The 20888-nt window shown below is 40.8% G+C and overlaps 1 protein-coding gene and 1 non-coding gene across 11 annotated transcripts in view; one reads left to right on the top strand and one right to left on the bottom strand.

Annotated features, from left to right (window-relative positions):
* GMEB1 (glucocorticoid modulatory element binding protein 1) overlaps nucleotides 1-20888 on the bottom strand; it is a 29383-nt gene that overhangs the window by 7909 nt on the left and 586 nt on the right. Inside the window, exons 1-8 of one of the 10 annotated variants that reach the window (XM_027109418.1) lie at nucleotides 16689-17365; nucleotides 14648-14790; nucleotides 14301-14458; nucleotides 7215-7327; nucleotides 6318-6442; nucleotides 5173-5276; nucleotides 2864-3021; nucleotides 846-977 (exon numbers count right to left, since the gene is read on the bottom strand). In XM_027109418.1, coding sequence (XP_026965219.1) covers nucleotides 846-977; nucleotides 2864-3021; nucleotides 5173-5276; nucleotides 6318-6442; nucleotides 7215-7327; nucleotides 14301-14428 — 760 coding nt within the window. In that variant the 5' untranslated portion in view covers nucleotides 14429-14458; nucleotides 14648-14790; nucleotides 16689-17365. Of the gene's footprint in view, nucleotides 1-845; nucleotides 978-2863; nucleotides 3022-5172; nucleotides 5277-6317; nucleotides 6443-7214; nucleotides 7328-9074; nucleotides 9244-14300; nucleotides 14459-14647; nucleotides 17372-20888 lie in introns of those variants that run through there. The other 9 variants (XM_027109422.1, XM_027109417.1, XM_027109419.1 and 6 more) reach the window with 9 other exon arrangements.
* Nucleotides 9177-9249, top strand: TRNAE-CUC (transfer RNA glutamic acid (anticodon CUC)). Its single transcript has one exon. It is a non-coding gene; the product is annotated as a tRNA-Glu (tRNA).

Below are 20888 nucleotides of genomic sequence, written 5' to 3' on the forward strand. Positions count from 1 at the left end.
TAAAGATATACTCCCTCTAATCCTATACTTAAAAAACCAAAATAAAGGGACTTCCCTGGTGGTCCAGTGGGTAAGACTCCACGCTCCCAATGCAGGGGGGTTTGGGTTTAATCCTGGTCGGGGAACTAGATCCTGCATGCATGCCGCAACTAAGAGTTCACATGCTGCAACTAAGAAGTCCACATGCTGCAACGAAGATCCCACGTGCCGCAACTAAGACCCGGCGCAGCCAAAATAAATAAATATTTAAAAAAAAAAACCAAAAGACAATAAAACAGCTGAATAGGTGGGGTTATAAGCTCCCTGGGGGCAGAAGCTATGTCTTTTCATCTATCTAGATCTAGCAACAGTACCAGCTAAAAACAGGCAGCAATAAATATTTGTTAAATAAATTAATGAATGAAGGATGATGTGAAGCTTCTCCTGTCCCCTCTAAGTGAATCATCATTAATCACCATCCTCTACACCACCTGCTACCTAATTTTTTCTTCTAACATCTTGCAGCTTGGTTTCTCTAACAAATGGGCCAAAGTTGGAGTCAGTGTGACAGGATAAAAAGCATGGACTTCAGAGTTAAACAGATGAATTCAGTTAAACAGCTGAATTATTAGTTGTGTGACTGGTCTTAGGCAGGGTGCTGACCCTTTCTGAGTCTCAATTGCTTCATAAAATCTGACTTTACAGGGCTATTGCTTGGATTAAAATAAGGTGTTTGCAGCTGTAATTAGTATTAATATGCATAAGAAAAACCAGCACAAGTAATGAAGAGGCCTTCTGTGTCCATAATCGTAATGGTGATAAGAGTCACAAAACCTTACAAGAAATCTGAGCCCCATAGAAAGTACCTGAAATTTCCTCTGAGTCTTTCTTCATGCCCTCCTCTGTGGCCATGCTGACAGCAGCAGTGAGAGCCGAGTTCCATTCCAGCCCTGCCTCTTCCATGCTCTCTTCTGAGATGGCAATCTGTGTGATGCTACCTAAAAGCAGTCCATTAGAGGGAAGGCCCGTGAATTTTATGAAAAAGTCACAACTATCCTCTATCTCAGACAGCCAAAGAGATCCTGTTATTTAACTTTCTAACCTTTTGCCTGCATGTCCCTATATTTAAAAACTAGAATCCTAGGTAATCCAGGATGAATATTGGATTTCCTAAATAAAACCTGCCTTGCAAAAGAAAATGCTTTCTTCTTACTCTGAATAGAAAGTGAAAGATAGGGGCTTCCCTGGTGGCGCAGTGGTTGAGAGTCCGCCTGCTGATGCAGGGGACGCGGGTTCGTGCCCCAGTCCGGGAAGATCCCACATGCCGCGGAGCGGCTGGGCCCGTGAGCCATGGCCGCTGAGCCTGCGCGTCCGGAGCCTGTGCTCCGCAACGGGAGAGGCCACAACAGTGAGAGGCCTGCATACCGCAAAAATAAATAAATAAATAAATAAAAATAAATAAATAAAAAAAGAAAGTGAAAGATAACTTACAAAATCACAAAAGAGCAATCTGCTTTCTGAGCAGTTATGTTTTCGAAAGAGACAGAAGGTGGGCACGATTGCCAGGCTGCAGGCCCCAGACTTGGTGAGGATGAGGAGGACTTGAAATAATTTAAAAGAAAATTATAGTCAAGAGCCCTACTACAAGCATGTTTGATACTAACCATCTAGAATTCATGAAGTTGCTGTAATTTATTTATCAGGCTATGTAAAAGAAAGCAAGAGAAATGAGACCAAAATAAATCAGATAAGAGATCCATGAATAGCAGATTCACAGAGGAAAAAACTACTGCTATCAGTTTTATATTAAGGTTTTAAACAAAGAGAATTGAGAAAAATCAAACTGATCCAGACAGAAATATAGACAAGTGTGGACTCTCCGCATTGAAGGATATCAATAATCAAGCAAACAAGTAATATCAATATGGATGATCAAGTAAAGAAGTTTCGGCAAAATGAAAAGGAAGTAGATAATTTCACAGCATTTTTCACTTTTCAAGTGAAAGTGTCACACCACCAAATATTCAAACTGCTAGATATTGTACACTTTCCTGAAAGGAACTTAGGTTCCAAGAAATTTGGCTTCTACTCACCCAGTGGTTACTCACAGAACATTAGGACTGACCAAAAGAAACCTTGATAAGTCATTTTTAAAGCACAATACTTCCCTTACATCCAACGCTAAAGCGTTCTTGTGTCTCTGTCAGGCGTATTTATAAGTCTCCTGGAAGTAGTTTAGACATATTCTATCTAGGAATTTTAGCTGTGCTAAGTCTCCAGCTGAACTAAATCCTTAATAATAACCTCATATGGCTATATCTTTCCTAGAGAGCCCTTGTCCCAAGCTCAACAATACTGAAGTTAAGTGTGTGCCCATCCTATCTCATTTGTGAAGAAGCCTCAGCTTGCTTATCTGAATTCCTTACAGACAGAGCTCTTTGATCCTTACAGCAGTCTCCAGAGTCCAGCCCAGCCAATGACACACTGTCTTTGATACATCTCAGTTCAACAGCTGAAAACCCGTTCTCCGTTCTAATCCACCCGCTTGCCTTGCCACTAGAAGAGCAAAGGATTTTTAAAACAATCTGATTTCAAAGATATGTCAAGTGGCACCAAAGTGAGACTGTTAAATAAGCATTATTTGGATCACCTTTCTAACGTTTACCATGCACTGTAATAAAGAAACAAGGAAGGAGGTCTGGCCAATAGGAATCATTTGGGAGAAAACAAAGAGAGTTCTTTCTAAAGCATGGACTCCCACCCAAGATTACCATACCTTACATTAACGCTCTTGAGAATTGAAAAAAGAAACACAAAGAAGAAATGAGGGGAAAAGTGCTACTGAAAAACACAGTGGGTTTTCAGGTGGTTTCCTACCCCCTACCATCGGCCGAAGTGGGTGTCTGCACCACACTTGTCTGCTGTCCTGGCACTGGAGCTCTTGCACTGCTGATCAGAAGATCAAATTTGGTGCTTCTGCAGGTATTGGAGCAAACCTTGTCATGTTGGTAAAAATCAATCTGTCCGGAGTCCATCATTTTCCTGTGCAAAGAGAGATAAGAAGTACCAATTCAGCCTGCACTTCATCTTGAAGGGACAAATAGAGACAAAGTTGCTGAGTCCCTTCTATATGTTAATGAAACCTAATAGTATTAAAAGTCATTAGGTTGCAGAAATTCTAATTGGGGCTATAAAATGTTCATTGGTCCTGCCCACATTTACAAGTACTCCTCTTCCCTCCTTCCTCTACTCATTATGAGTACTCTCTTGTATTTCCCGTTATCACTAAGTTTTAGACATATACTCCTGACAATAGCTAAATTTCCCCATAGAATCTTACTGAAACAAAGCCCAAAAGGGGAAAAGACTAACTCATATCCCAGCACAAATGCGAAATGCCACAGGGGGATTAGAATTTTGTGATTAGATTCTGATGTATTAGTACTTGTAGACCAGCAAGATCTGTTGCCACTTCTGGAGACATAAAACTTCAGCACATTTCTTTCCTTTAAAAAAAAAAAAAGAGATAACTCTCCTATAAATACAGAGCAAAGTTGATTATACTAAACCCCCACTATAAAATGTCCTTATAACTAGATTCACAAGACGCTATTATAGGCCATGAGCAAAGCCATGAGGTATTTTAATTACAGTAAACTCTATGTTATAATGTTACTTGGCTTTCACTAAAGATTTCTTAGACACTCTGAGTCTTTTACATTTGGGGAAAGTTGGCATACACTTGTTTTTCTGGGCAAGTAAAACAAGCCAAGAACAAAAAAAAAAAAAGAAAGTTAAAGGTATTCACCCCCAATTTCATTCAACTACTGATTAATGCACACAAATCATCTGGAATGAATTTTTTTAAATTATGCCTCTGACTATAAAAATCATACGTAAAGAAAAAAACATTTTCTGTGGAAAATACAGAAAACTATAAGGAAAACAACTGCTCTTTAAAAAAATATCCAACACAGAGATCATATCAACATTTCAGCATATTTTTTCTACTAAATTTACTTATATATGTGTGTTTTTTAAAACAACTATATTAATTGATATTACATTTTGTTTTCTTCCTTACATTACATCATAAGCACTTTCCATGTAAAAACTCTTTAGAAATATTTTAATGACCTCATAATGCCCCATAGTATAAACTCATATACATTTAGATGAGCCATAATTTACTTTAGATACACCCTGATTGTATATTAAAGCAGACTGTAATTTTCACCATCATAAATTATGTTGCAATGAACACTTTTATACTTGAATCTCTACAAGCACTATAGATTTCTCTTAAGACAGATTCCTTAAAAAAATTAAAGACAAAAGGTAAGAGGTTTTTAAGGCTCATGATACATGTTCTGTGGGGAAATTTTAATTCTTAACCACATTTTAAAATTTTCTATCAATAGCTGAGTGCTCAAGAAACACCAACTAATGTTAATTTCACCGAGGAGTGGGGTGGATTACAATGATAAACTTGCTGCATAAAGAGATGGGAGTGGGGATACTATACATTCTAAAGTTTATTTCTGGGACTTCCCTGGTGGTGCAGTGGGTAAGACTCCACGCTGCCAATGCAGGGGGCCCGGGTTCGATCCCTGGTTGGGGAACTAGATCCCATATGCATGCCGCAACTAAGAGTCTGCACGCCGCAACTAAGACCAGGCGCAGCCTAAGTAAATAAATAAATATTTTTTAAAAACAAATAAAGTTTATTTCAATGGTACAGTGACGGCAAGGATTGCATTCGCTGTGCATAATTGTTACTTACAAACAGCACCCTTCTACTCTACCAGATTATCCCAGGATTTGTCCATCAGCCCACATCTCCATTGTTGTCAAGCTTTCTTAGCACCAGGCTTAGCTCTGCCTATGCTGAGTGATCTCAAGCTGGACTGTCATCTACTCCTGAGCTTCTCTGCCCAGAGAAGATCCTGCCCAACATTCTGACATCAGAAGAATTTGTCCTAGATGCTGGGAAGAGTCAATTTAATTCAATTTTTCTTCTCTCACAGGGATTTTAAGAACAAGTCGATGAAGGTCAAATAATACATGGATTGTTTAAGCCAATCCTTCAGACAGAATAAAAATTCAAATTAAGAAGACTGGATTCTCTGGATTCCACCATGATTAAGTGCCCCACAGTCAGCTGAAAGGTATGAACTTGCTATCAGAGCTCACCTGAGCATGATTCCACCCAGACGAATAGCTCTCTTCCAGTCCTTCAGGGTGGACTTGCCAGCCAGATGAACAAAATGCTTGGGGCTGATCAACTGATCATTAAACTAATGTAAAAAGTAAAGTCCAAAATAATCCAATGTTAATTTAGGCAGGCCAAGAGGGAAAGAAAGACATAACTCTACTTGTTATGAACAAAAAATACCCAAATGACAGACATCTTTAGTCATAGCCTTGTATTCTCCATCCTCCCACCCTATTGTGCTAGAGAAGATGATCCTTCTCTGGACACAGTGCCCTGTCCTGGTACAAAGCTACAGAAGACACAAGGAGGGTCAGAGATTAATATACTGATTAGGATCTAAAATCCATTTATGCCCTGAATCAAGCAGACAGGTCCAATGTTGCAAAGGCTATTTAAACTGAAGTAATCTATCCAGCCCTAATGACAAAATTCAGGATCTGGTAGAAAGAATAAGGATGGTAGAAACCAACAGCACTACAAAGCCTCGAAGCTCTGTAATTCTTAATGATTCTAGGATGATGCCACTGATGGTGACTACTATCTACATAGGTCAGCTGTGGCTACCAGTGGAGACAGAATAAGCAATTATTTCCATATTGTGCTCTCATGAAGATTACTTATTTTTATCAGTAATAATTTTTAATAAACTCTACCAAATTACACACCAGTGTAAGGCATTTTACATATATGATCTCACTTCCTCTTCTAGCAACCTTACTGTGTGTGTATATAATTATTTGTATTTTAACATATGAGGCTCTGAAATATTAAATAACTTGATCAAGGTCACCTAGCTAGTCAGTGATAGAGATGGGACTCCATTCATTCAACAAATATTTACTGATAAATATGCCAAACCCTAGTCTAGGTGTTGGGGATACAATGGTGAACAAGATAGACAAATTCTCAGCTCTCAAAGGACTTATATTCTGGTGGGACTTGAATCCAGGTCAATTTCACTCTAAAGTCCCTATTTTTTTTTTTTTTTTTTACTGTGACACAAAGGGACACGACAAAATTAAAAACATTGACATGGTGGAAGAGAGAGAAGAGGCACTAAAACCATACCCTTTGAAAACAAGGAGACCCAAAATAGGCCCCAGCAAGGAGAAAAGACAATTACCTTGACACACTTTACATTTATTCCTGGGCATACAAACTTCTTCCAAAGGAGAATGGCTTTGCTCTCCCCACAAGTTATGGGGTAAGCAATTTCCATATCCTCATTTGCTTCTATAGTGCTTGCATCTTGAAAATGGAAAAAATATCATTTATTTATCAAACACTCTTCCCCAAAGCTTAATTCAGAATCTCTAGTATCCTGGTTCCTCTGAGGGGCTAATAGTTCACACTGGTTGGTACTGTTTAGGAATCTTCTGGAAGAAGTTTGGCATAACAGCTCTCTTACCAAGCTCCCACTATGTGCCAGACGCTGTGCTGTGTGCTTTTATAGGCTTAATCTTTTTTAGTTCTTAAAACAATCCTGTGAGGCAGTGATTGTTTCCTATATTGTCCCTGTGTAGGACTCAGAAAGGTGAAGGGACTTTCCCAAGGACACACAGCTAAGCAGTGAGAACGTGGGATTTAAACTCAGGTTTGTCTAACTTCAGTTTCTTTCCACTCACTGTCTTACAATCAACACCTCATCAGCAACTTCCCTAATGACAGAGTTCAACCTTGAGGCTCCAATTTCTTTGAGGGATTTCTATTGATGAAAAATCTTTTCAGCAACCCTAGCAAATTCACGTTAAACATCAACGGACAGCCCTAGCATCTTAGGCAGCGGTGTCTCTAGATGTGCCATCATCAGATTGATGGCTACAGCACTGGGTAGGGGGGAAAAATAAGGCACAAGAGGCAAGAAATCTCAACCAAGGAAGCTAAGGTCAAAAGTACTAGAACAGGGTTTCCCTGGTGGTCCAGTGGTTAAGACTCCCCGCTTCTACTGCAAGGGGCACGGGTTCTGCATACCTTGAGGTACGGCCAAAAAAAAAAGTACTAGAACAACAAAAAGACTTACCAATCCCTTCTTCAATTTTGTGTATTGTGTGAGTTTCTACTGCCACAACTGCCGTGTTGTTCTCGGATCCGGCTTCATAAATCCTGTTGTAAAAGTGTCCATCGATAAACAAACTACATAAATCATGAAAAAATTAATATTCACAGCATGGGGTTAAAAAATTTGTTTTAATCTATCTCAAAAGGAATAAAATAATATACTTTACAACTCGATGTTAGTGCTTTGACTAGTGCCCCAATGTATTTAAATTCTAAGCTGCCCGGGACTGCTTAGCAGCTACTACCATGGAAATGAATCAACAACTTTCCTCACCCCAAAGGAAAGTTCCTCTTGCTACTGTATTTACACCGCCACTTGCTACTCTTCTACACCAGACTTTTCCCTTCCTAACTTTAAAAGCTCATGACATAAAGTGCTGCTTCAAGTATAAGATTAGGTCACATTATAGATTTATCCAAATAAGACTAAAAAGTAATACTGTTAGTTCAAACCAGGAAGAACCTGCTGACCACAGAATTGATGTCCCTTGTCGGAATCTAGGAACTTTAGTCATTTTTACACTTTAGCATTTTTTAAGTCACCATAATCAAACTACAGACATGAGCAGAACCTCGTTAAAAAAAAAAAAAAAGTAAGAGAGCCATTATGCCCAAAGTAACTAGCAGTAACTAGAGGTACCACTTAAGGAAAATCTCTCTCCAAAACGTTTCAACCTTCTAAGAAATGGGCTCAGAATACCTAACATGATACATTGACATCCTTTGTTCAATTTCCATAATAAACCTAACATGTTAATTATTGCACTTGCTACCCTAAAGCACTGCCTGAATAATCTCCTTTGCATCAGTGATTAGCCACCTGCATGGTGACACCTCTAGCACAGACCTCCCTTCTGAATTCCACACCAGGACACAACTAACTGCTAAATAAATAAATACATTTGGATATCCCATAGGACTTTATTGAATTCATTATGTCTAAAATAACCAAGTTCTCTTTCCTCTCCCACCTCCCAAACTACTCTTCTTCCTATATTCCCCATCCTTGTAATGGCACCACACAGCACACAGCAGCCTAAAACAGAAGCCTGGGAATTACACTGAATTTCTCCCTTTTCCTCCTCCTCAACTCCCACATAGTCACCAAGTCCTGCCAGATGCATCTCCTTAACACCAGCCATCCTCCCTGTCTATTTCCACTACTACCGCCTTAATTCAGGCTGCATCATCTCTAGTCTGAACTGGTCTCCTTGCATCTACCTGATCTTCTATATTCCTTCCACAGTGATCATGTAACACCCTCCTCCAAACCCTTCAAGAATCCTCTCCATGCTGCTAAAATAAAGACCCAAATCCTTAATATCATATTTAAGTCCCTCCAAGATCTGGCCCCTGGTTTCATCTCTCACCAAATCCCACCAGACAATCCAAGCCCCAATCATACCAAACTATTTGTAGTTCCCAAAATTGCCACCTTCTTTTACACCGTCTATTTTTGCTCTTCTCCCTCTTCCCAGAACATCCTTCCCCATCTTTTGTTTTTTAATGAGTAGCCTGTATGATGCTTTTCCTTCCATCTCAATCCTCCAGTATAATCACCCACTTCCTCCTTTGTGATGCAACTGTACTTTAGTCACAACAACTATAACACTTCATACTATATACTTGTTTACCTATCTCTCTCTCCTTGGGCGTAGTCTAAAAAGGTCCCTGAGAGGGAGTTCCCTGGTGGCCTAGTCGTTAGGAGTCCAGGCTTTCACTACCATGGCCCGGGTTCAAGCTGAGATCCCGCAAGCCATGTGCAAAAAAAAAAAAAAAAAGTCCCTGAGAGCAGAGATTACATTTTATTCATTTTGTATACCTGGCATGTCGTGTGCTAACTGGAACATGGCACAGCACATAATAAATGACCGGTAAATGAATGAGGAATGTGATACACATGAGAAACTGCTGCTTCTGGAATTCCGTGGTAGTCCAGTGGTTAGGACACGGCACTCTCACTGCCAGGGGCCCAGGTTCGATCCCTGGTCAGGGAACTAAGATCTGGCAAGCTGCAGCGTGGCCAAAAAAAAAAAAAACCACTGCTTCAAGTAAATTTGATAAGCTCATTCTAACTTGACCAGTATGTGCAAAATTCTTTAAAAGAATAAATTCTTGTCTATACATAATTTCAACAACCGGAAAATTGCACTTGGGGTGGGAAGTCAGGGAATAGTCTATATTTTTACGGTCAAACAAGATTTTATCAGGGAAAATCTTTCTAAAGCAACTCAGGATAGTGATGGATTTAGCCTAATTCTCTATACCTACTATGATTATGGTAAAAAATCATAAAATATGTTTAAAATGTTAAGGCGTTATGAGATACCGACATACCTTATGAATCATCGAAGTGAGGTAAAATTATGTTTACTAGAGTTTTCAAGTTAAGTCTACATCATTGTATTCTAATTCACTGAAAACTGAAAATCCACAGAGTTAAGTTCTTTTTATCTTGAATGATAAGGAAAGATATTCTGATTAATTGAATGGAATGTGGGATTATTACATAAACTAATGGGTACCCTACAGATCTGAAAGAGTTTATACAGCTTCCTAAGGCCTTAAACTTACTACTAGGGGGCTTCCCTGGTGGTGCAGTGGTTGAGAGTCCGCCTGCCGATGCAGGGGACACGGGTTCGTGCCCCGGTCCGGGAAGATCCCACATGCCGCGGAGCGGCTAGGCCCGTGGGCCATGGCCGCTGAGCCTGCGCGCGTCCGGAGCGGGAGAGGCCACAACAGTGAGAGGCCCGCGTAGCACGGGGAAAAAAAAAAAAAAAAACAAACTTACTACTAGGGAGGGATATGAGCATGATAAGGAAAGTAAGGTCACTACTCCTCAAATTGAACTATTCCACTCAGCACACTGAGTAAATTTATGTAATACTAAAATCACCAGTCCCTGATCTCATTGTTAAAAACTCTGTTATGAATCCAAAATGAATTAGAAAGCCAAGAATGGTGATGGAATCTTAGTACCTTCATTCCTCCTGAGGACTTTTTAAGTATGTTTTAAAGGTTTTATTTGAAAAAGTTAATAACCATCTTTTTTTGTTTTTAAAGAGAAAAGCATAGGCTGAACAAGCCTTCTTTGTTGAAAAACCCCCAGAATTAAAAGTCTTCTTAGTATCTTAGTACCTGAGTACCTCAGTATCTATGTTTTTTTTAAAAAGTTGAATGTGGACATGTTTTAAAACCAATCTAGGGACTTCCCTGGTGGCACAGTGGTTAAGAATCCGCCTGCCAATACAGGGGACATGGGTTCCATCCCTGGTCCGGGAAGATCCTACCTGCCGCGAAGCAACTAAGCCCATGCAACTACTGAGCCTGCATGCCACAACTACTGAAGCTCACGCACCTAGAGCCCATGCTCCACAACAAGAGAAGCCACTGCAATGAGAAGCCCACGCACCAAAACAAAGAGTAGACCCCGCTCGCCGCAACTAGAGAAAGCCCGCGTGCAGTATTGAAGACCCAACACAGCCAAAAATAAATAAATTTATAAAAAGAAAAAAACCAATCTAGTATTATTATGAAAGTATCACCTTACACGTCAGGTTCTATGTATTCATATTAAAAGACTGTTACCAGACACTCTACTTTTGCTTCACAATGTATTCCTGAAAATGTGTATATGATGAAAATTTGAGACAGTATTAAATGTCATATATGTAAAAGCTAAAAAGATGGACAAGAGGAATTATATATTGAAATCTAAAAATACTTATATAAAATCCCTAATTATTTCTTGCCTTTTAAATATAATCTTTACCAATTTATTCCCAGCAATTCATATATACTCTTTGATTGTTTCTCTCCTTCATACTTGAACTGTAGCCAAGCAGGTTAAGTGTGATGAGGCTGAAGACTGACACCTGATGATTTCCATCTTTGTCTCAAGTGTATTAAAATTATGAGACCAGTATTTCTTATCACTAGAATCACTGCTTTTGTACCCTGCTCATTTTTATAAAATGAGGCTAAAATGCAATAAAATATTCAAATAATAAAATAATACAACTAGAAAAATCAACTGACAGGCATCTCAAAATGCAATACCTCAAAAAAAAAAAAGAATGTAATACCTCAAAATGTTTATTCACTAGCTCATGCACTAAAATTCAGTGTAAACAGTGGAGTGGGGAGTCAATATATGTTGTACAAAGATCCTCTACCTAAGCAAGCAATGAGAGGTTTCCAGAAAAGGCAATATCATTTGGAAAATAAAAAAGACAAACAGAAAAATAAGTGGAACCAAATCTTCAAAAGAATTAAGTCTCTAAGTAGCAGAGAAGTTTCTTCTGTCTCTACTGGGGATAGGACAAATGACAACTGGAGTACTTTAGGAAAGACAGAAGAAATGATGACTCCATAAGAAAATAAATTCTAAAAAAAAAAAAAGAAAAAGAAAATAAAGCTGCGGAGAACTAAAGAACCTGCCCTTGGGCTTCCCTGGTGGCGCAGTGGTTGAGAGTCCCCCTGCCGATGCAGGGGATATGGGTTCGTGCCCCGGTCCGGGAAGATCCCACATGACGCGGAGAGGCTGGGCCCGTGAGCCATGGCTGCTGAGCTTTCGTGTCCGGAGCCTGTGCTCCACAACGGGAGAGGCCACAACAGTGAGAGGCCCACGTAATGCAAAAAAAAAAAAAAAAAAAAAAAACCTGCCCTTTAATTCTTCCTGATGTTACCCTACTTCAAAAGGTAACAACTACAAGTATGTGTATGTGTATCAAACAACATTACCAAACAACTGAGTTTGAATAAGCATGCATAATCTGTTGGTGCCAATAAAAATTTAAACCACTCTATAGGCTATATGTTAGGCATTATTTATATCAACTTTCCCTTATAGACCTTAGAATATTTCCTTCATGCTCAACAATATTCAGAAATGTCAGCAAACTATGTTTATATTTTAAAAACTAAAAAGTCCTTATCTTTTACAGATACATACTAATGTCTGGGATTTGCTTCAAAAAAATTCAGGAGTGGGTGGATGTAGAGATGAAATAAGACTGGCCATGTGAAAAAAAAAAAAGGACTGGCCATGTGTTGATAACTGTTGAAGCTGGGTGATGGATGCTTACATGGGGGTTCATTATATTTTCTTTATTTTGGGGTATATTTGAAATTTCCTATACTAAAAAGCTTTTTAAATTATCAAGATAGGTTAACTGTTTTTCTCCAGAAATTTTTAAGGCAAGGTACATTACTTAGTAGACTGGAATTGGAGTACAGCCATCCCTTGGTATCAGTGGGGGATTGCTTCTAGGACCCCCCTGCAAATACCAAAATCCACAGATGTTCAAGTCCCTTATAAAATGGCATAGTACTGAATATTTGTATATAACCTACACACATCCTCCCATATACTTTATTTTTTAAATTTTTTATTTTATTTTTGGCTGTGTTAGGTCTTTATTGCTGTGCATGGGCTTTCTCTAGTTGTGGCGAGCAGGGGCTACTCTTCATTGAGGTGCACAGGCTTCTCATTGCAGTTGCTTCTCTTGTTGCGGAGCACAGGCTCTAGGCACGTGGGCTTCAGTATTTGCAACACACAGGCTAGGTAGCTGTGCCACGCGGGCCCTAGAGCAAGCGGGCTTCAGTAGTTGTGGCCCATGGGCTTAGTAGTTGTGGCTCGTGAGCTCTAGAGCACAGGCTAAGTAGTTGCAGCACGTGGGCTCTAGGGCACACGGGCTTCAGTAGTTGTGGTGCACGGGCTCAGTAGTTGTGGCTCGCAGCCTCTATAGAGTGCAGGCTCAGTAGTTGTGGCGTACGGGCTTAGTTGCTCCACAGCAAGTGGGATCTTCCCAGACCAGGGAGCGAAGCTGTGTCCCCTGCATTGGCAGGTAGATTCTTAACCACTGAGTCACCAGGGAAGTCCCTCCCATATACTTTAAATCATCTCTAGATTACTTATAATATTTAATACAATGTAAATGTTATGTAAATAGTTGCTTTCATGTGGCAAATTCAATTTTGCTTTTTCAAACTTTCTGGATTTTTTTCTTTTTTTAATATTTTTTATCCAAGGTTGGTTGAATCTGTGGATGCGGAACCTACAGATACAGAGGGCCAACTGTATATGTTTGCCCAAGAACACTTCTGATCCTTGAAGAATCTTTTATACATTCCCCAAAATAAAATAACTACCCCCCTGGGACTTCCCTGGCAGTCCAGTGGTTAAGACTCCATGCTTCTAATGCAGGGGGCACGGGTTCCACCCCTAGTCAGGGAACTAAGCTCCCACGTGCCACGCGGCAAAGCCAAAAAAAACCAAAAACCAAAAAAAACTATATTTGACAAAAAAAAAAACTTTAAAAATAAAAAAAAAATATTTTAAATAACTACCCCCCGCTTCCCTCTGCAGATCTAGTTCCCATTTAACTTTCAAGACCACCAAAAAATCTTATATCTTCTTTCAAATTCACAGTGATCCTCTGAATTCAAAAGCACATCCTAACCATGCCACTCTGCACTTCTTAGGTTTTGCCATGTAAGTGATCTCTTTATTTATAAACATGTATTTTTGCCTTGCACAACTAGACTACAAGCTCCATGATGGTTGGAACCATGTGCTATATTTCTTTCAACACCTTTGAAATACGTTGTATAATCGTAGGTGGTTGATAAATATTTTTTTGATAGACTAAGCTTAGTAATTTGCCCATCCACGAGGGTCCAGAGAACTTCTGGTAGGAATAATTTTACAGTTGCCTAGTCTCCTCTGACTCTAAATACACTGTCTTTTGGTAAACATGTACCAAGGCCTTGTGCTAAACAGTGTGGATAAGTAAGATGAGGGAACCATGTAACTTACCCCCAAGGAACTCACAGTAGAGAAGACGGAGAGAGACAAGGAAACAGCAAACTGTTGTAGTAAGTACTGAATGACAAATATAGCACACAATACATTATAGAGATGAAAACTTAGCTCTGAGAGTTTGATGTTGAATGTTCCATTATGCTAAATCACCTTAAAGTTATAATTTCCTCACTCTTTGAACCTCCCAAATTTTTCAAAATATTCAAATCTCTAGTCACTTACCCTTGTTGCACAGGCTGTAACTGCAAGATCACTTGGGTTTTGGTATCTTCAGCGTTCTCCCCTTCATTTCCTTCAGTGGGTACCACAACCACATCCCCCACTGGGACACTCACTTCCGCATTAGCCATCTTTCACATGAAGTCAGATAGCTGGAGCTGCTGTCAGAAACAAGAAGCACCAGTAACTTTGTCTGGTTTGAAAAGATGGCAACCATAGGAAAGGAACACCAAGATAATAACTATTAATTCCCAGGGCATCCTGCAGATCATGGTCCTCTGAAAAAGATGGGAACTGTGAGAAGGGGCTGACACAGGCTCTGATCTTTCCAGAAATGCCTTAGTACTCACTTGTTATTGTAGTTTTTCTTAGTATGTGTGATTCACCCCGTGGTGTGCTGGAGCCAGCTCTACCAGCTCCTGAGAACCAACTGTGCACATCTCTTCCCAACTCCAAGTTTAGTGACATCAAGTTGGTAGCTTGAAATCAGTTGCTGGGAGAATATACACCACAGAAATTGACAAACATTACAAATCAGGGTATTTTTTCTTCTAGAGAGCTGGTTTACAGCACACCACTAGTTCCATCCCAAACTAAGCTCCTAGGAAGTAAGAATCATCTGTTTTCTTTGCAACCAGCCTTTATACCTCATCAAGTGCTCTGTCCTTTGTGAGTAGATACTAATAAGCAGATACTAATAAGTATCTGCTAACTAAACTAAGTTGTATGGGAAAAAGAAAGATGGTTCGCATCGTGTGGTTTTTTAATAGATGCTGAATCCAACTGTATGACCTCCAGGAACGTCTTAATACCTCTTTGCCTCATATTGAATGGAGATAGGGTCTTGCCTGACATCTCCCCTGCGGAGCTGTTAGGGAAACCACTGTCCAGTACCACAAACTCCTTGACTCTAAAGTAACTCAAAGCATTATCTCAATCTTAATGAAAACTCAGAGGGCCCCAAGTTATTCTGCAGCTGTTAGTCTTCACAGCTGAAAAGAGTCACTTAAGAGAATATGGATAAGAACACTCCATTTACTTAGATATGTGAGTACTTGAAGATGATTAGGACTGTGCTGAACTGTGCTTAGACAGACAATGGATGCAAGTGTGAATATGTAACTAGTACTCAGATGACCGAATCCACATTTCAGCTCTGCCACAGCAATTGTTTGCCTATAATACACACATTTAACATGGCACTCAAAATCTCCCTCATTTGGCCCCCAAATTTTCCCAGTTTCATCTGCAACTACAGTATCCCAAGAATCTTAAGATCCAGCCACACCAACCTCCCACAGATTTCTGAACATGTAATATGTACTTTCAGGTTTCTCTACCTTTGTTATTCCATAAGCCCAAAACTCCTTTCTCCCGCATCTCCTTCTCCCTTCAAGGTCCAGCTCAAAGCTCACTCCTCCACAAAGCCACTGTCAAACCACTTTCTTTTCTGAGGTCCCCCAATACTTGCTTGCAGCTCTCCTCTAGTGTTTATCACACTGTGCCTTGCACTGCAGTTAACTGAATAGACATCTACCTCCATGACTACACTATACTCTCTGTGAGGACAGGTGCTGCTTATCTAAAAATCTTGCTTCTTTCATGCTGTGGCACAGCCAAAAATTTTTTTTAATTAAAAATAAAAAATAAAAATCTTGTCTCCCACAGCCTTGCTCATCATAGGTAGTGACATACATTGGTTCAATCAATTTTTGTTTGTGTTTGACCTAGTTAAAATTCCTCATATATGACTTAGACTTCTGTCCTTTATGATTCTCACATTCAAACTTTTTTCCTGGATTCAACACCTCCTATATCTAAAAGCCTCTTAAAATATCTTGTAGGCACCTTAAACTGAAAGCCTGTTCCCTCTCAAACCTGCTCCTATGTTTCCTGCCTCAATAAATGGTGCTACCCTCCACCCATTTTCTCAAGCCAGAAACTAAGGAGCTATTTTTGACTCCTCTTTCTTCTCTTTCTAAATCCAACCAACCACCAAATCCTATCCATTCTATCACCTATATATCTCTTTTAACCAACCCCCACTCTCCATCTGTGCTGCCATCATCATATTCTGAGCCACCACACTGTTACCTGGATTTTTCCAGCTGCTTCTCATCAATACCCTAATCTCTGGTCTTGATCTCCAATTCATTATCTACAGAGCAGACAAAGTCATCTTACTAAAGGCCATTTACCCCACTTAAAAATCCTTCAGTGCATTCCCTTTGCTGCTATTAAGGTGCAAAGACCCTAATATGGCTTTCAAAACCCACCAAATCTGTCCCCTGCCCACCCTGCTAGCCTCATTTCTCACAGTTCTTCCTCTCACATTGTGGGCTCCTGCCATTGCATTTTTTCCAATTTCTCAACTACGCCATATTTCCTCACCTGAGCCTTCACACTTGTTTGCTCTACCGGGAATTCTCTTCTCTTTCCTCTTTGGCAAGTCACTGCTAAACTTTTATGACTTATTTAAAACATTGCTTCCTCAGAGAGGCCATCTGTGACATCCCTGACTAGATCTGAGAGGGTCTTCTTGCTTCCTCAGCGCCTGCAGCATCCCCGTCACAACCATCAACCCCCTTTGTCAGCCTCTCCCCCTCAGACTACATCCTGGCAGAGAAAGGATAGCTTTTCTTTTTCAACAGGCTCCCCTGCGCTAGCTCAGTGCCCAGGACTCTCGAGTGTAATAAATAGTTTTCAAATATCAGACTTCTATTTACAAAACTGCCCACCTAAAACTTCCTAAGAAAATCTGGCACATAGCATGTATGTAATAAATTTTTGTGCAATGAGTAACTCACTTTACCCTAAAAGACTTCTAGAATTTTCTCAACTTTAACTAAGGGGATATAAATTTGCTTACACAGCTCAGGCTAAGCTGCCTTGCTTACTGCCCATCATTATGGCCAATATGTACTGAGTCCCTACTCCACATCGGACACAGACTTAGGCTCCCTGGATATGAAAAGGGATGTTATCTGCTCTTAAGGAGCTACAGAAGGGAAAGAGATGTGTGACACTGTCACATAGTACAGGAAAAAAGTAATCGCAAGATACTACAATATACAATCTAAACTTATGTTGGGCTTCCCTGGTGGTGCAGTGGTTGAGAGTCCGCCTGCCGATGCAGGGGACACGGGTTCGTGCCCCGGTCCGGGAAGATCCCACATTCCGCGGAGCAGCTGGGCCCGTGAGCCATGGCCGCTGAGCCTGCGCGTCCGGAGCCTGTGCTCCGCAAAGGGAGAGGCCACAACAGTGAGAGGCCCGCCGTACCGCAAAAATAAATAAATAAATAAATAAATAAATAAACTTATGTAAATTGAAGGTTTAAAACTGGCGGGGGTGGGGATTAGAGAATCAGTGGACTGGTGTGGCTGGCTGCCAGCAATAGAACCTAAATGATTAGGACCCTTGAGTTTAGAAAAAGCCAAAACGGATATGATGGAGTATAAAATGCCATCAAATCCTAGAATAATTGAACCAATAGATATCGTCAAAGTTTGAACCATAAAAATGTAGGGTGAAAAAAGAAATGTAGGGTGAATTAAAATAATCACAGCTAACAACTGTCGGACACTTGTTTGTTGTCAAGCACTATTCTGTTACATATTTAATGAATTTAAAAGATGTAATACTTTAGCATGTAACAATCGTAGGGAATTTATTTCAAAAAAAATGGTTTAAATGTTAAAAAATTAATAGCATAGGTAAATTAATGGGTTAGAGAAGCAGAATTAGGATGCTTCTAGTTCAACCTTCTACCCTAAGGTTGAGTCCTCTCTACAATACTCTGAATAAGTGGTAGACTAACTTCTTGATTAATACTTTCCTCAATAAGAACTCATATACTCCTTACCCCCCACACACCTCAGAACTCAAGAGGAAGGTTCTGGCTGCTTCTCTAACCTTCTGAGAATTTATCAGAGAAGATAATTATAATCATCCACGATATATCTCTCAGTATCAGTCAGAGACACAGGTCTGATCCAACATGGCAATTCTTACATTCTTTAGAGAAGCAAGTTTGGGTTGAATATCTCTTATTATCCTAAATACCATATTCCTAGCAAGTAACCCGAATCAGCTCTACAGACTACACTGGCTAATTGCAAGGTCATCTCTTCGAGCTGAGTGTAAACTGAAAAGTAGCTCCTGTTTATAGCAACCAAAACTCCTAAGGCAAGATGAGTGAGTTGCTCCTTTGGGTATTTCATGGAAGGGGACTTAGAGTATTCATTGTGGAATCACACAACACTCTGTAATTCTAGGAGCACACATGAAGGAAATATGTCAAACTTAAGTGCAAAGGAAGAATTATTTGTAGCTATTTTCAAAGACAAATAAGACACCTTGAAAGTAAGCACGACTACTCACATAAACTATCAAAAAACTAAACAAATGATAATCTGACTTACTCTGGATTAAATTCACTTTGTGTCCTGAAAATTGTTTAAAACATGGCAAGATGTAAGCATAAGTGTCACATGATCATAGGAACATCAGAGTTGGTAGTTGAAATGGACTAACAGAAATACTAGATATCCTGAAATTTTCTAACTCCAAAATGTATTTATTCCATACTTCACTGTAATTTTTGTAGACTGTGTGGTCTATTCTTAAGAAATTTCCAAGTTAAAACTTTATTATTACATGAGGCCAAAACTCCTGGATTTTTTTTTCCCTTTATTCCTCCTCATGTATTTAGTAGGTGATCCAGGGTGCTACCAGATGTAATGAAGCCAATAAGATCACTACATAGGACCACTGTGAGGAAAAGTGCCAGGGCAAATGAAGTTTGGGATAAGTCACATATTGGTGACCACTACGTAGGTGTTTAGGGAAGCAATAGCATAAAAGGGTTTTTTGTGGGTGTGTGAATGTTTTGTTTTTTCATGTCTATCTTCCCTTTCATGATTTTTCTCTTCAAGTGTGTCAAATCTATTGTTTATTCTGCAGTACGCGGGCCTCTCACTGTTGTGGCCTCCCCTGTTGCAGAGCACAGGCTCCGGACACGCAGGCCCAGCGGCCGTGGCTCACGGGCCCAGCCGCTCCACGGCATGTGGGATCTTCCCGGACTGGGGCACAAACCCATGTCCCCTGCATCGGCAGGCGGACTCTCAACCACTGCGCCACAAGGGAAGCCCTATTCTTTTTTTAAATTAAGTTTTAAATTTCAATCTTTTCAGTTTTCATTACTAGGAATTTTATTGTATTCTTTTCCAAATCTGCTTGACAGTAAAAGGGTTTTTTGAAGGGTCACCGTACTATAGTTGAGGAGACTTCTGCTTACGACAAGACCAAAATACAGCCCAAACTATCCCAATGAAGTTGAGTACAAGTTGGCTATTCAATATGTTTGTTGAAGTAAATATGAATAAGTGGTTGACTAACAACTAATGACAAAAGTCATCAAGTCAGTAGACTAATTTAAATACACATAATTGATAAAAGGTTGACAAATTAGGGGAGTCAGTCCATTTAATGAAGAAGTCTCCCCAAGAGAGAAAAGAATCCTCTGTGAGACTCGAAATATCTGATCCTCCCTTTTCCTAATCCTCCAGGTTAAGGAGGAAAATGCCACTTCTAGGTTCTCCTAAACAGACACCAGTTAAGGCCCCTGCTGTGTCTGTTAGGAAGGGTTTTTGAATTTCTCACATCTTGAGAAGAGAATGCAGGCCTCCTCCAGCTTCTTAGACGGCCAAGCCTTCCCTTGATCCCTAAGTCAAGACTTGTGCCTTAGTCTGGGTGGATCACACTCCAGGACCTTCAAGCAAGAGTCTGCCCTCACCTCTCCTGCCCCTCAATTAGAAGACAGCAGGCCAATTCCCCTGTCATTTTAGAAAGCAAGGGTACTTTAGCCTTCTTTCCACCAATTATCTTCTCTCCCGTCCTCAAAAACACGGGTCTCCCCACCCGCGACAGACCAGATCACCCTGCTCTCCACCTATAATATCAGGAGGTACTCCCAGCTCTCTGTTATTCTCTCACAGATCTGGACCCTTCTCATTCCTTCCTCTGGAGGCTCTGAGGTGTCTTCTTACCGCCCCCTCATCTAGGGGACGGTAGGGGCCTGCTCACTTCCCCTTAGAGCTCTTCTTCCTTGTCCCCTGCTCCCACTACCGGACCTGTCACCACGCCTTCGGGGAAGCGCCTGCTTCTTTCCCCCTGGACTGAATGGCCGAGGCCTCTAACGCGCCCCCGGGTGAAACGTGGACCCTCCTTTCTTCAGCAACCCACTCTCTGCTCTTGCTCCCCACCCCAAGGCTCCCAGGGATACTCTCGGGCGGGCAGCGGGCTTCCTTCACCCTTCGCCCCACTTTCACCACTATTCCCTAGCCTGAGCGCGACCCAGGCCTCTCCCCAGCTCGACCCAGGCCTCTCCCCAGCTCCTCATCGAAGGGCCTGGTACTCCCTGGATCCCGCCTCTGGGGATACCCCTGGATCCCCGGACCCCTCCCCAGGGTCCTGGGCATTCGGGCCTCCCAGCCCGGAGTCGCTCCGGCCCCTCCAGGTCCCTCGGCCGAGGACTTCCGGGCCCCTCGGTCCGGGGCTCCGGGGCCCCCCAACGCCAGGCTCGCAGGCCCC

This window comes from Aethalodelphis obliquidens, unplaced genomic scaffold, assembly GCF_003676395.1.
Source record: "Aethalodelphis obliquidens isolate GAN/ISIS:26980383/991018 unplaced genomic scaffold, ASM367639v1 scaffold9, whole genome shotgun sequence".
Classification (NCBI taxonomy): domain Eukaryota; kingdom Metazoa; phylum Chordata; class Mammalia; order Artiodactyla; family Delphinidae; genus Aethalodelphis; species Aethalodelphis obliquidens.